The sequence below is a fragment of the Salvia miltiorrhiza genome, chromosome 1 (genome assembly GCF_028751815.1).
Source record: "Salvia miltiorrhiza cultivar Shanhuang (shh) chromosome 1, IMPLAD_Smil_shh, whole genome shotgun sequence".
NCBI lineage: Eukaryota > Viridiplantae > Streptophyta > Magnoliopsida > Lamiales > Lamiaceae > Salvia > Salvia miltiorrhiza.
Window position 1 is genome coordinate 33,465,981 of NC_080387.1, and position 14,770 is coordinate 33,480,750.

The 14,770-nt window shown below is 37.3% G+C and overlaps 2 protein-coding genes across 4 annotated transcripts; both read right to left on the reverse strand.

Moving 5' to 3' along the window:
• Nucleotides 1–1,835: 1,835 nt before the first annotated feature.
• Nucleotides 1,836–4,495, reverse strand: LOC131021273 (double-stranded RNA-binding protein 1-like). Of its 3 annotated transcripts, none has more exons than XM_057950392.1 (4): nt 4,337–4,495; nt 3,485–3,708; nt 2,959–3,221; nt 1,836–2,835 (listed from the first exon to the last, which is right to left on the reverse strand). In XM_057950392.1, exons 2-4 carry the CDS (start codon nt 3,654–3,656, stop codon nt 2,104–2,106), a joined length of 1,167 nt encoding a protein of 388 aa, XP_057806375.1. In that variant the 5' UTR covers nt 3,657–3,708; nt 4,337–4,495; the 3' UTR covers nt 1,836–2,103. The 3 variants fall into 3 exon arrangements, with proteins under 3 accessions (XP_057806375.1, XP_057806385.1, XP_057806393.1); XM_057950402.1 differs by having other exon boundaries at nt 3,485–3,723; nt 4,337–4,485; XM_057950410.1 differs by having other exon boundaries at nt 3,485–3,726; nt 4,337–4,485.
• Nucleotides 4,496–5,837: 1,342 nt separating this feature from the next.
• Nucleotides 5,838–8,500, reverse strand: LOC131021291 (DNA polymerase II subunit B4-like). The gene is made up of 3 exons (XM_057950420.1): nt 8,137–8,500; nt 7,166–7,284; nt 5,838–6,185 (listed from the first exon to the last, which is right to left on the reverse strand). Exons 1-3 carry the CDS (start codon nt 8,331–8,333, stop codon nt 6,031–6,033), a joined length of 471 nt encoding a protein of 156 aa, XP_057806403.1. The 5' UTR covers nt 8,334–8,500; the 3' UTR covers nt 5,838–6,030.
• Nucleotides 8,501–14,770: the final 6,270 nt, after the last annotated feature.

The following is a 14,770-nucleotide window of genomic DNA, read 5'->3' on the forward strand; positions in this document are numbered from 1 at the left end:
TCTTGTTGTTCAACAAAGATCAGTATTTAAAAATTTGGGGAATTCTGATGGAAAATCCTTGGTTTGGCAACATATTTTTCAATCGATAGTCTTGGGAGGCACAAATTGGAAAACCTTGTCTTTACCCCTAAAAATATATGCATTGAAACATTCACACAGGTTATTCACTAGCAAATCTTCCTTTGTGAATATATAAATCAATCACTTACATAATGATGTTGATCTCTTTGTAATAAGATCATCAACCACTTCTTTAGATTCTGCTCGCAATTGATTGAGGCACAAATTGTACTCACTTGATGTTGTGGCTCTCACATCATTTTCTATACTCACCCTTGTCTTCTTCCTCGACTCTTTCGTGTTTGGTTTGTACGCTACTTTCCGCAGTTTCCTCTTGTCTTTCTCTACCAATGAGCTCTCGTTACCATCTTTCTCCATGGCCAAACCCTCGCTGACCTCATTGTTCAAATAGTTCTTCTTGATTCCAAACACGATCTCACATTCCGACATGAAAGATTTGCTCTTACCATCACTCACTCTGATGGAAACATTATTTCCTCGTATGCCAACATCCTTGGCAAGCCCCTTGAATTGTCGACAGTCTTGCTTGCTTTGTCGTAGCCCAACATGTCTTAGAGATCAAAGAATTTCCTCACCATTTGAAGGGAGAGCCTCATCCTTCTATCTCGAACCCCCTGCGCAGTGCATGTCTAATTAGGTGAGGGAAATGTGATACTAAAACTTTTTCTAAAGATAAACTTAACATATAAGTTCAGTTTGTTCCTCATAACATTTTGTCACGTGCTTAATTATTAATAAAATAATTATACAATCTTTCATGAATTATGGTATAACATAATGATTGTACTATTATGTGTATTGTGTAGCAATAAGGATTTCCTTTTTTATGGCAAGGAAAATCCGAGTGTAAATCTCGCTTGTGTATAGTCTGTACCCCACATGGATGTTATCCAAGGTCAAATGGAAATTATGAGCATCAATCATCAAACAAATTAGGTTGAAGCGTTCCCTCCAAGCTTACGTTGTACTTGCATTTTTCGACATATCGTTGACTCCTTGCACCACAAGAACAAAGCATTTTTATATGCATACATGTAATATTTGATTACTGATACCAACAATATGATAATCATTTAAGAGAACTAGTTGACAATTTGCCATGATTCGAGGGCAAGTTTCGAGATCAACAACTCAAACCACCTTCTATAAATATCCTCCTTCACAAACTTCAGAGAAAGAAACAGAAACAAAAACAAAAACAACCTATCAACATTTAAGAGTGATAATCAATGGAGTTTTTCTCAATGGATTCTGATTGTGGGAAGATGAACAGAATGACAAGTTCTTGGCACAATGTTGTCGTTCTTGTAGGATTGCTTCTAGCACTCAATTTGGCAGCATTTTTGACAGAATTATCACAAGGTATTATACTTGGCTTTCATGTTTCTTTGTGTGTGTGTTTTTAGAGGGGACAAGATTCGTGAAACGTGTGATCTCAAGAAATGTGGAAAGGCTCAAGATTGATGAAAACATACTTACATAACGCGATTTGCAGAAACTGTGAGGAGAAGCGTGAGCGAGTGCCTCATCACACTGGGAGTCAAGTTCGTCAACTTCTGCATTGCCAAATCTACGCAGTTCAGATATGCCGGCCCTATGCAAGCTCAGCCATCGTTCATGCCACTCGTGTTCTGGTACACGCTGGCGCAGTCTGTCTCTTCTCTGTATTCTTGATAGCTACCTGTATGAAACACCATCACCTGCTGAGCCAAGAAGATATATAGTTTGCATTCAATATGTAAAGATTTCCGAAATGTCACTGAAATTGCAGAGCCTGTTTGATGCAAAATCACATGATAAAACCTCGTTTAATTTGTTACAATTTCTAAAGAGATATCAACCAGAAACATAAACACAGGCTGCCATGCCATGATTAAGTTAAAGATCAATTCATGGCCTAGTAGATTTTAATACAAAGTTTCATGGCCATATCCCACAAAATTAGTGAGTTTCCTAATTGACAAATATGAAAATCTATCATCAACGGGGGCGATCCCGATCATAGGTTAGAAGCTCTCTTTATCAATTAGCATCCATTATTGGAACTCCAGCATTTTCCGGATGTTCGTCGTGTGTACTGCAAGTATTCGTTCCAGAATCTCCGTGGGAGCTGACTACAAGGGCTACAAGCGGCTCTTGTCTTTGGTTGTCCTCATGGATATCCAAACCACCATTTGTCTTGCCTTGGGAGTCGACAGTATCAGCTGCATCCACTTGCAATCCTCTGTGTCCAACTGTATCAACCCCAACACCAACAGCCGCATTAGGCTCGGAGCTCACAGCGTCTGTGGCAATCAACCCGGTTCCAGCCTGGGTATCTGCATCGACCTCCAAATGAGGTGTACCTCCAGCAGAGTCGTCTCTCTTTGCAGGCCGCCTCCTCTTTCGATACTGCTTCTTGAACCGACCTTTCTTTGACTTCAGGGATGCTTTAGTCTCCTGACTGCTGATGGCAAGATCGGATGCCTTCTTCTTCTGTGGAATAACGGTGTAAATGGAGTTGTCTGTGTGATCTTCGGATATGGGCACAGCAGTCTGAATGGCTAGCAAGGCCGTCCTAGCAGCTTTTCTTTCAGCTTCTTTCTTTGTGCCTGCTGAAGCTCCAATATACTTGATACTCCCAATTTCAACAACGCAGGAATACATGGGCATTTTGCCTTCTTTCTCTTCCTTACGGCATTCGTACAGAGGAATAGCATAGTTCATCTTTTGAGCATATTCCTGCAGCAAGTTCTTGCACAAGCCCGTCTCATGCTGAAATAAAATTATAATTATAGTCCTTGATTAGGAAATAGACAACAAATTATCCATTTTATACAGGCATGACCATAATTATAGCAAAATTCAAGTTGCAACAAAGCAATTTAAGACAATTACCACAGGTTGGGAGATCCCACAATTCATATTGTTGGATTTGGCGAGCTCTATGAGAGCAACTTCAGCAGCCGATTGCTCTGCTGCCTTCCGATTGAAAAAGCCAGGCAGAGAATCATATCTGACATTGTTCAAGACAACAGTTGATCTAAAATAAGGCTCGTGAGAAGGGCCTTCCTTGATAGTTTCATAAACTGGAGTAGTTAATCCTGTTTTCTGACAATATTCTTGCAGTTGACTCTTAAAGACATAACAGTTTGCGACACCTGGGAAACATTAGTGAACATGAGAATCTTGATCATTCATCAAAGTATGATATTCAAGAGTTGTGAACTGCAACCAAGAAAATGCTAGTAAGAATGCTAAGAAAAGTTCGACATAAGACTTCATAAGAAATATCAAGGCCGCTATTTATATGCTACATTTAATAAAGTTCCATGGCAAGTAGGGAAAGTAAGTGTTAATTCCAAAAGTCACCTAAAATTGCTATATAAAACTCATGAACTGCGAAGAGAGTGAGCTACATTACTTGGAGGTTTATCTTTCTCTTGTGATTCCTGATTGGTGCCCTTCACCTTCATCTTTGCAGACGATGCTCGGGTGGAGTCAATTTCCTCCTGAGCTGGAGGGGTTGGAGGGTTGCAAGTTGTCCCAGTCATAATTCCAACGCTACCATCAACATCAATCTGACCAGCTTCCATCTGAAATACTTTCAAGTTGTCCGAACCCCTTTACCACAACTCCCTTTTCTATCTGCGATTCAATCGACTACTAAAGACCCATAAACAAAATCTCAGAATATTCAAAGACATGCATATGTCATTCTTTAACTACTCCAAGGTTGTTAACCTCCTTGCTAAACTTACAAATCATAAATTTGACTGTGTACCTTTTTACAAGATAATATAGAAATCAAATGCATTTTTCACAATAGTTCACTTAATTCGGACCTTGCAAACTAATCAGAGCAGACAATCCGAGATGGCATCAGCAAGAAGACTAAACTAAACGCTAAGTTTCTCAAAACCACGACGAAGAACTGAAAACAAATCCTTAGGCATTAGATTTCCCCAAACACCAATATCCCTAATCTTGAACAAAGGACTTCTGTAAAAAGCTCCAATTACTCAGATAAAAATGGAGAGAGCCCTGAATATCAAGACTTCTACATCTTCAAAAGTTTATTCTATACTTCAATCAGCTAGATCATTTCAACTCATCGACAAAAATAGAATAAATGCATAAAAAAGGAAAATACAGAAACAATTTTCTACTTGATACATAAACTACGAGGCGCCCCTCACCCAAAAAAAAGATGAAATGGAAAACACACAGTACATACACAAATGAAGATGGAAAAACGCGATAAACTGAACAGTACCGGAGAATAAGTGGAGTTGGGGATCGACGGAGGCTAAGATGAGAGTGGCACGGTGTAGATAGTCCTCAGAGTTTGGGCATGGCTATGACAGAAATTGCAGTGAGCAGCAATCAAAACAGAAGCAAGAATTTTTCACTATTAAAAGCGACGAGATTTTTCTGAGGTGCTTGTCTTAAGCATATTCTAGATAGGCCCAATAGCTGCGCCCGGCCCATCTATTAATGCCTTTTAAGGCCTACATCAATATATTGATAGTCTTTTCCTTCTTCCTTCCTTTTATTAATAAATAATTGAAAAGTGTAAAAAAAAATGTGAACGATTTTTTTTTTTTCTTTTTTGGTGGGATTAAAATGTAGGTTTCTTTAACTGGCATTAAAATCTATGTTGAATAATACACCATTTTTTTTTAAAAGAGTAATGCGCCATTGTATTTATGAATAGGGATGTCCGCCAGTTTGATTTGGTGCAGTTTGACACCAAAATCAAATAAAATTGTAAAATATGTTCTGCTAATTGTTTTGAAATCAAATCAAACTATATTAATATAAAAATAAATCAAATTGTATGAATGTGGTTTATATGATTTATTTATATTTATATTTTCTAATTTCAAATTAATAAAAAATCAAACATCTAAGGTCTTTAAAAAAATATCATTGATAATAATAATAATAATAATAATAATAATAATAATAATAATAATAATATTGAAATACACTAAGAACTATTCTAAGATATAATAGTAGTAATAGTCTCTCTTATAATGAAAATTTGCATGCGTTTTGAAATGCTGTTGTTGAAACAGATAAAAAAAATGAAAAAGAATTGGTCTGCCAAAATTTTAGAGTATCGAGATGCTTATGCTGGTGTTTTTTATTTTTTTTTGACGCGGGGGAGTTGGGGAGGGAGAGCAGTGAGGTTTGAAATCCGGACCTCACTGTTTACACACAGGAGGTCGCACCGCTTGGTGTCCCCTTGAGGACTGCTTATGCTGGTGTTGAACAACGTCATTCGAGGACGATACAGAATAAATTAGTACTATTAAGTATTAGGTTAATTTGTTTGTTCTTTTCCCGTCATAAAATTGTTTCATTTACAGATGAAGACGAGTTCATATTTCTTCGATCCCATATAGATATTATTTGTGGGCTTTAGGCACTAGGCAATTTTCACTCTTGATTGCTTTGTAAATTTGTATTGAATACTTAAATTTTGGTTGATAAGACTAGAAATTCACCTCAATAAATCATTTTGTGTTGAATACTTAAATTTGGATTGGCAAGACTAAACATTCACCTTAATCGACCATTTTGCACGATGTTGTTTATAAGTTTGTGTACACTGTCTTTTACAACCTCAAGTTATTATTGCAGCCTCTTTGCATTGAGTTAGTTGAAGTATTTTGAATCTTTGTATTTATTAGGCATTTTGTGTTTGAAATTTTGCAACAATGTAAAAGAGCAATTTAAACACAATCTATATATAATAATGAAGAAGGAAATTGTCAAATAAAAGTCCATTTAAAAATATAACCTAAAAATCATTTTCAACCCTTAAATCATAAAGATCTACGATAGATTCAACATTTTTCACAACAATTTCATTATGTTTTACATAGAATTATCATTATGTGTTCACAATTGAATATATATATTTGGGGTCCGAATCTTCCAAGATCCTATATATTTGGGGTCTCAATCCTCCAAGGGAGCTGAGGCGACCGCCTCACTCGCCTGTCGTTTGTTTTGACCTTCATTGGGCTCAGGTGGGGGTGGCTCTTTCCGTTTTGCTTTCGTGTTTGTTTGTTTTGCCTTAGACTGCTTCTTCCCGGCATTCCTTTGTCTAAACTCTGCCACAAGATACGATGACATAAGTGATGAGTAGCACACGAATTATTAAAAAAAAAAAAAAGTTCAAATCGTAACAGGAAGTAAATTAGTTAATGCAAATATGCAAGTCACATTTTCAAGTATACATGCAATATTGTAGTCGGGATTTGAACATCAGGATAAGATAAGACAAAAATACATGTATTTGGGGTCATGTACATGAGCCCAAAGCAACAGAGTAAATTGAACATATTCAAGCAGTGTTTAAAATCTCATGAATAAAGAAAGTAAATGTCAGCTGCAATATCTGCTGATGAAAAACGTATACAAAAATATATGAATGGGATACTAATGAGGAAAGGGAGGATCATGGACATTAATGTCTACAAACAATCACATACATAAGTTGATAAAACCAGCCTACTGTAATATCTCCTGATGATTGCCATAAAATTCCTGTTGTTGGGGAGCAGTGAAAACATGAGACATGAGGTATAAGTTGAGCAGATTTGTAGCAATTATCAAATTGTTTGATATGATGGAGAGAAGATATAACCAACAAGTTCACCAAGTAAAAGATGTGAATAGATAAGTTATGTAGAGGGTTTCTGCATAGATTTTTAACGATCATGTCTACTAGTTAATAATATACAATCATTTGTGAGAGAGGAAGACCCAATAAATTTTACCCCTAACTATCTGTTCAATTGTAAGAATGGAGATAGTAAGCAGGGTTTCTTCTTCATTAAGTTTCATTCAATTGCAGAGATCCCATAAACTTTCTTTTTGTGAAAGGTATGCATGACACAAATATCATCAACATATTCAGCATGGATAAAGCAGTTTTTACCCACCTCTTATATGGTGGACTAGAAAATATACACATTTCCCAATGCTTTGCATGAATAGGAAGCGGAAACACTATAAACAAAGATCATAGCGCTCAAGGAATTACAGAATAGGAAACAAAAGCCACTAAAACTCTTATGTATGTGCTAACCTTCGAGTGAATCTCTCAGAGGCCCAATAAACTCTGGAAATTCTATCTCTTCCAGTGCCTTGAATACATCTTCTGCATTAATTATTTGTCTGTTCGACTCCTTACATATGTCATTTGCCCTGCAGATACCGGGAGATCATGCACTATAAATTATATGCACAGAAAAGTTGATTTGGCAATACATTTCAGAACCATGATACTCGACAAACAAAAAGAAGAGCAACTTGATTGGAAGCTGAGTACAAGAGGAAACAGACAAGCAACAAGCGCGAGTTGGAAAAAGGAAAATCAACCTATCTAGAAACAAAAGAGTTACTCCACCATCACACCATTATTTAATGAGAAGGAAGGTACTTGATAAGGTTCGATCGTAACTAAATTAGACAAGCCAAGAATCCACAGAATTGGTTAAATGACTACTCGGTTGATAATCAGTTAACTCAGATAAATAAAAGTTAGAACCTTAAGAGGTCCAGCTAACTTTTTGGAAGTAATGGTGCAATTTCCTCAACCGACTTTTTTCTGCTCATTTTCATATTCTCGTTTTCCCCCAATTCAAATGTTCTCTTCCCAAATCTACATTCCTTCAGCTGTTATCGGCATTTCCAATTAAGTATCACAGTCATTTGAAGAGATGTTCTTTTGATTTGTGAAAAAACATTCCATAACCAGATAATCACAAATTGAACCGCAATCTGAAAATACCAATTCATTGAGAAAACCCTAGAAAACGGCAGAGACACTAGCAAATCGTGTCAATCAGCTGACATACTCCACCAATCAAACAAATCAAGAAACCAAAGCTCAAAATTAGATAAATAATTAACGTGCTCAACCAATTTACTATGCCGCTTAGGTCGAAAAACAAATTCAATTTCCGTCGAGCGATCGAGATTATACAAAATATATTGAAACATGAAGTCCAACACATTTTGGGAAGAGAGTGAGAGAGAGCATGAGCGGGGGCTTACGTAGCGGACAGGTAGTGGATGAAGATGCGGGCGCTCTCAGAGAAGGCAATGAGCGAGTCGCGGAGCACGGGAATCTCGGAGCCGGTGGAGAGCTGGGAAAGCTTGTCCTTTACCACCCGGCGCACGATAGTCTTCGGCAGCTCCGCTTCCGCAACCACATTCTCCGTCGCCTCATCATCTTTCTTCTCTTCCGACATCTCTCAAACGACAGCGCTTTGATTCTATTTGCGGTGGACGATGGCGAGTGCGCTAATTGCAATTGTTGCAGGTTTTTATTTTCCCGCCATCCAGACTGTATGTGTAGATAGTTTAGGAAGGCCCGTCTCAAATATATTTAGCCCATCTTTAGCTGCTGTTTTTAGATATTGAAAAAGTATATATTAAAAAGTGAGTTTCTAATTTAAGATTAATTTCAAATTAATTTTAAAATTGAGTGGCAATTTTTAAGTTATAATAAAATTGAAGGTTTATGTTCAAATTATATATATTTTCCTTTTTATTTTTATTTTCTTTAACTTCTTATTTGTTGTTACATTTCTTTCCGAAATTATGAAATTCGATTAATTATAAAATATTTAATATGCATATCAAATTAAAGATCACGATAAGAGCTTTAATATGATTTTATGAAAATATTTGATTTAAAATGTAACAATTAAATTTATTTAAATATTAAAGTTTTATAAATTTCTCTCTACTCTCTCATCTTTTTTGAATAAATATATTTTAAATTCTTTTTAATTAGTATTTTATTTTTAATTTTTTCAACTTATTTTTTTGTTTTTTTTCATAATATCAAATTTTTTGATTGTGAATTCTTTTTTATCTTTTCAATATTCAATTAAAAATATTTTTATTATATTTATAAGTATAATAATTGAATTAGTATTAATTTTATATAAATATAAAAATTAAAAATATTTTTCCGTGCATTGCACGGGATGCAAATGCTAGTTAATTAAATTTATTACTTATTGTTTGATTTTAATAATGAATTAATCATTATTTATACTTGAGAGTAACATAATCACTTAATTTGATAGATTTACTATAATTATGACATTGAATTTGAAGTTGGTGGAAGAATAAAGTGAGTTAAAAAAGGAATATGATACTTTGTATATTTTGGCCGCAAAAGCACACGCATGCTTGATGCAAAGAACATGCATGCTAAACAATATAAATTATTAAATTGAGGTTTATTATAAAGTGAAAAAGAAAAAACATCCCTTGAAAGCACAAGATGCAGACTAAGGGCACAAAACTTAAAAAGCGAAGGAGAACAACTTAAAAAGGAAAGTCAGGATCATTATCCAAATCATCCGACCAACGCCTATGGATGACATTATTCATTGCAATCATATTAGGCCTATTGGTGACGTCAACCACAAACTCCCTCGGCTTGTTACCCATTTCTTCCGCATTCCTAAGACGACTTTTAATACAACCTTCCGGAATTGCATGTATAGGCTCTCGTCCCTTAACCGAGCCCTTTGGACGACCACGTCCGCGCTTCTGCTCCGAGAGCAGCTGCATCCCCTGATTAACTTGCTCCTCTAACCTAATAATACGACTCGCCATGTCATCCGGAGAAGGAATGGATTTATTATCAAAATCAACTTCCTTAATCGGCGAATTAACCTGCTGGCTCGCTGAATCTTCTGCCCCAACTACCGTTTGTTGCTCTACCACAGCTCCACTATTCGTTCCAGAATCCAACTCCAAAGTTCCCTCTACATTCGAGCCCTCCTTATCACTAGCCTTTTCCGTGTAAGGCGACCCATCATTTTCTTCCTCATGTAAAGCCTCTGCTTCATAATTGGAGTCCGCAATGATAGTCTCCTCCACTTCCTCTTCCTCATCCTCATCTAGCGCTTGATATCGGTTAGCATCCCCCGCCAGAGGGAGATCATTTTTCACTGTAGCCGCGTCTAGAAGATCAGGACCTGATAGAGGTTTAAGAATATCAACTTTGGGCTGCCATGCAGGAATCGGACCCTCTCCCTTATCAAGATTATTCACAACCACAGCAGGAGGCTCAGAGATCTTTTGCTTGCTCGTGGCCCTATCAGCTCTCCGGCATTTATCCGTTGAATGACCTGTAAGTTTACAACGCGAGCAAAAAAGGGGCATAGATTCAAAACCAAACTCAATGTAGAACGATCTATCGCCGTCATCAATGTACATCGAGTTGAGAATAGGCAAAGCCATGTCAAGTTCCACCAAAACCCGCGCAAAGTGTCCCACATGACCAGTTGCGGAGGCATTATCAATTCGCATAGGATGACCAAGCACACGACCTATACCAGCAATAATCACCGGAGTCCATAACTCGACAGGAAGATAATATATCCGAACCCATACCTGAGCCAGAGACGACACTTCCTTATACGGATCGAAATACCTAGTCCATTCACGGAAGCGTACGTGGCCGATTGACAGTTGGAGAAAAGAACTCCCCTTAGCTTTCTTTTTCGCTTCCATCGTAAAAAATTTAACAACGAAGAATCCCTTAGCCATGGGCACCAGTTGACAGTCGGCGCACTGCCATATGGTTCGAAGTTCATGAGAGAGGTCGGCGAACGTGCGTGGCTTGTCCCCTTTACGTTGGATAAGTCTACCGATTAGTGCAAATTGAAACTCTTCCAACTTTGTTTGATATTCCGATTTGGGCACTGAGAGGGTGACAACCTCTCCTTCTCGCTGTATTTGAAGGCCTCGGAGGCCATACGCTGCAACATCCGGCTTCTTAAGGGAATTGGGTTGGACTTTATCAGCTACTTTGGCAGCGAAAGAAACAGCCGGAGCAGAACCCGGCACCTGCGCTACTGAAGTAACAACAGACGGTATCGGCCGTATCAAACCAGGGATGGTCTGGTTAGGATCACCGATCAAACTCTGCGCCGGTGAAAAACCCGACGAGCGCTGCCCAACAGCCACTGCGCCGGAAGAATAACTCGGCTTTTCGAGAGGCGGGTGCTGAGACGGAACATTGGCAGGGGACTTAGATCGAGACCTGTCAAAATTAGAAGAGACCAGGGGAAGATTGAGGCCCCCTTTGTCACGATGGACTTCCGGCGAACTCGAATCCATCACCGGCAGGAGAACGGCTTAAGGCGGGGAGCAGCGGCGACGGAGGCGTCTGGAGTCGCGGCCGGCCGGAGAAGAGTCCTCGCGGTGGGGAGTCTGGATCGGCAGGCGCGGCGTGCTATCAGCGCCGCCGACCGGATCTAGAATCCGAGCAGAAACCCTCCTAAAAAAAAACAGCCCCAATTGACAATAAAAACAGCCAACTGACAGCAATCGTGTTTTATGGACAATAGTGGCGGATCGAGTCGGCGCTTATGGAGATCTCGAGGGAGATCTGCAACGGCGGTTCAGGATGATGCAGCGGCGGCGGCGGCGACTTCCAGCTGATAGCCAGCCGCAGATATGAGCACAGCAGCAGCGGAGACGGCCGGCGTGCGGCGTGTCAATTAGACGGCCGGCGTGCGGTCTCTAAACAATATAAATTAAACTAGCATATAACCCGTTCAAATTCGACGAAAATCATTTTCCATCCTTATTTATAATTATTTTAAATTACTCTTATTCTTATAGCGTATGAAATCATCTTCATATAAATAATTTCTTTAATTAATTTGATATGATCAAATTAAATTAATAAAATTAATTTCAATCACTTTCGATCAAATTAATTTCTTATAGACATAACTTTTTATACAAATTTCATTCGACGAAATTTATAAAAGGTTGATGTGGGATTGGAGATTTTAAAAATATAAAAAAGGAAAAAAAAATGTAAATTTGAAGTATGATTAATGTGCAGCATATGTTATTAATAGTGTATAGAGAATATTTATTAAGTTTGTATAAATTCTTTAAATTGAAGAATAAGGAAATTAAGATAACATATGTCATCTGAATATCATCTGATATGGACATAATAAGACCAGATCATAACTAGAGTTCTAATAACTACATATGTCTTTTGAACATCAGAATTTGGAACACCATCATCTTGTTTGGAGCTTGTAGAGTATAACTTACTTGTAAGCATCTCGTTTGGAGCATTACATCTCACCCCTAACTTCCGAGCATCGATCATATCTCGTGTGGAACTTGAAAGACCAGAATTGAGTTTTGAGCATCATTTTGTCTAGAACTTGAAATATCATAATTGTGTTATGAGCATCATCTTGCTTGAAGTTTGAAAGACCATAACTAACTTGTGAGCATCATCCCGTTGGAATATGAAAGATCATAATTGAGTTATGATAATCTCGCCTAAAGCTTAATAGACTATCTCTTATTTATGAGCATCATTTTTAAAACTTGAAAGAATAAAATTGAGTTATGAGCATCATCTCATCTCAAGTTTCAAAGAGCATCATCATCAAACGTGAAATCATATTCAATTATCTCCAATGATCAATTCCCTAGAGAATGGAATTCTAACAACTTAAAATAATACTCTATACGACCTATAAGAGTGTGCATTTTTTGTCATTTTGCGACGTCTCACAAGAGTGCGCACTTTCCTTTTTTGAACCCTTCTTCCACTAATAAAAATGGGCCTCTTCTTCTACTAATAGCACAATAACCTAATATTTATTAAAACCTTTGCCAACAACAATCATGCACACTCTTATAGGACGGAGGGAGTAATATTTGAAATTTTAATTATAATTGGGGCAATTGCCTGTAAATTCTTAACGTTTTCTAAGAATTGGTGTTTGCGACGTCTCACAAGAGTGCGCACTTTCCTTTTTTGAACCCTTCTTCCACTAATAAAAATGGGCCTCTTCTTCTACTAATAGCACAATAACCTAATATTTATTAAAACCTTTGCCAACAACAACCATGCACACTCTTATGGGACAAAGGGAGCAATATTTGAAATTTTAATTATAATTGGGGCAATTGCCTGTAAATTCTTAATGTTTTCTAAGAATTGGTGTTTGCTCCTAATTTGAAAAACCGGCTTCTAGATTTATAACCTTTTGTTTATGTCTCAAATTTGTCGGATGACCGGTTTTTTCTTACATTGGCGCCGAAAATGACATGGTGGCAAATTTATGACATGTGAAAAAAGAAAAAAAAAACCCCACAACATCATCCCCAACCTCCCCCAACCCCAAATCCTAATTCCCCTCCCCCCACCCGTCGCCGCCACCGCCGCCACCGCCTCCCCTTCCCCCACCCCTCGTCGTCGTCACCTTCCTCATCCGCACAAAACAGGAAGATGGGCGGCCAAATTCAAACAGAACAATCCTTAATGAATTTTTCGCTACGTACAAGGAACAGCCAAGGTCGTAGTTGATGAAACGATCGAATCACCGCTATTGGGCTCAACGTTCAAAGGTTTCATGGCGGCGTGACGCCATGAAAGGCTCACCGACGCTGGCGGAAGGTTAGACCTATCCAACAACTGAAACGCGCCGAATTGCGCAGTTGAAGCAAGAGAAAACACGATTCAATTTATCGAATTACCAAAATATGTTTAGGGAATATAAAATTGGGACGAGATTTTACCTCTAGGTTGCTCAAAAGAGGGCCTATTCTGTTCGAATTTGGCCGCCCATCTTCCTGCTGTGTGTGGATGAGGGAGGTCGCGGCGATGGAGGGTGGGAGAAGGGGAGGGGGCGGAGGCGGGTGGGGGCGTGGGGAATTAGGGTTTGGGGGTGAGGGAGATTGGGAAAGATGATGATGTGGGTTTTTTTTTAATTTTTTTTCTACATGTCATAAATGTGCTACCGTGTCAATTCCGGCTGCCACCGTGTCATTTCCGGCGCCGACGCAAGAAAAATCGATCACCTGACAAATTTAAGACAAAAACAAAATATTATGGATTTAGAAGTCGATTTTTCAAATTGGGAGCAAAAATCAATTCCAGAAAAATTTATGAATTTAAAGACAATTAATCCCATTATAATTTAGTAATTTATGCTTTGAGTATAGTAATTCGTAGTAATTAATACTCCAATAAATCTATTGTGCCATATCAAATACTTGATGATTATATTTTAAATTTTATATCTCATATATATATATATATATATATATATATATATATACCTTTTTCTTGATTTTTCTCCAATAAGGAATAAAAATGAAAAGTAAATTATTTTTTAGCTAAAGATAGTAAAGAAATGATTAATAATCTAGAATCAAGAGAAAAAAAAATACTTGAAAGTAAAAGTGAATATTTTTTTGCTATTAACGAGAGCGACATTCAAATTTAGTGACTATTTTGTTTCATAATACTTACTAGTAAATGACCCGTCGAATTTCGACGGGATCTATTAAAATATAAATTTATAAAATTATTTAATATTATATTTTTTGTTTTATGAATTTCTTTTCACTAAAATAGAGAATTTAATAAAATTATTTTAAAGTAAAAGGCTGTAATATTTATTTGAAATTGATCTAATTTAAATGTCTTTATGAAATTTATATGTAAGCATAGTTTCAACCCAAAGAGAAATTGGAACAATTATTTGAAACGTACCTAAATTAGATGCCTGTAGCTGGAACCAATAACTGAAAAAAAAATAGATTAAATAAAATCATTAATGACTTAAACTATCAAAGTTTGAATAAATTATTAAATTTGACATGTATGGTTGTC

Coding starts and splice junctions, on each gene's coding strand:
- LOC131021291 (XM_057950420.1), bottom strand. CDS start 8,333: ATGTCGGAAGAGAAGAAAGATGATGAGGCGACGGAGAATGTGGTTGCG. Junction 7,285..8,136: donor ATCCACTACCTGTCCGCTAC/GTAAGCCCCCGC, acceptor CGGTATCTGCAG/GGCAAATGACATATGTAAGG. Junction 6,186..7,165: donor TCTGAGAGATTCACTCGAAG/GTTAGCACATAC, acceptor ATCTTGTGGCAG/AGTTTAGACAAAGGAATGCC.
- LOC131021273 (XM_057950392.1), bottom strand. CDS start 3,656: ATGGAAGCTGGTCAGATTGATGTTGATGGTAGCGTTGGAATTATGACT. Junction 3,222..3,484: donor AGAGAAAGATAAACCTCCAA/GTAATGTAGCTC, acceptor AATGTTTCCCAG/GTGTCGCAAACTGTTATGTC. Junction 2,836..2,958: donor GTGGGATCTCCCAACCTGTG/GTAATTGTCTTA, acceptor ATTTTATTTCAG/CATGAGACGGGCTTGTGCAA.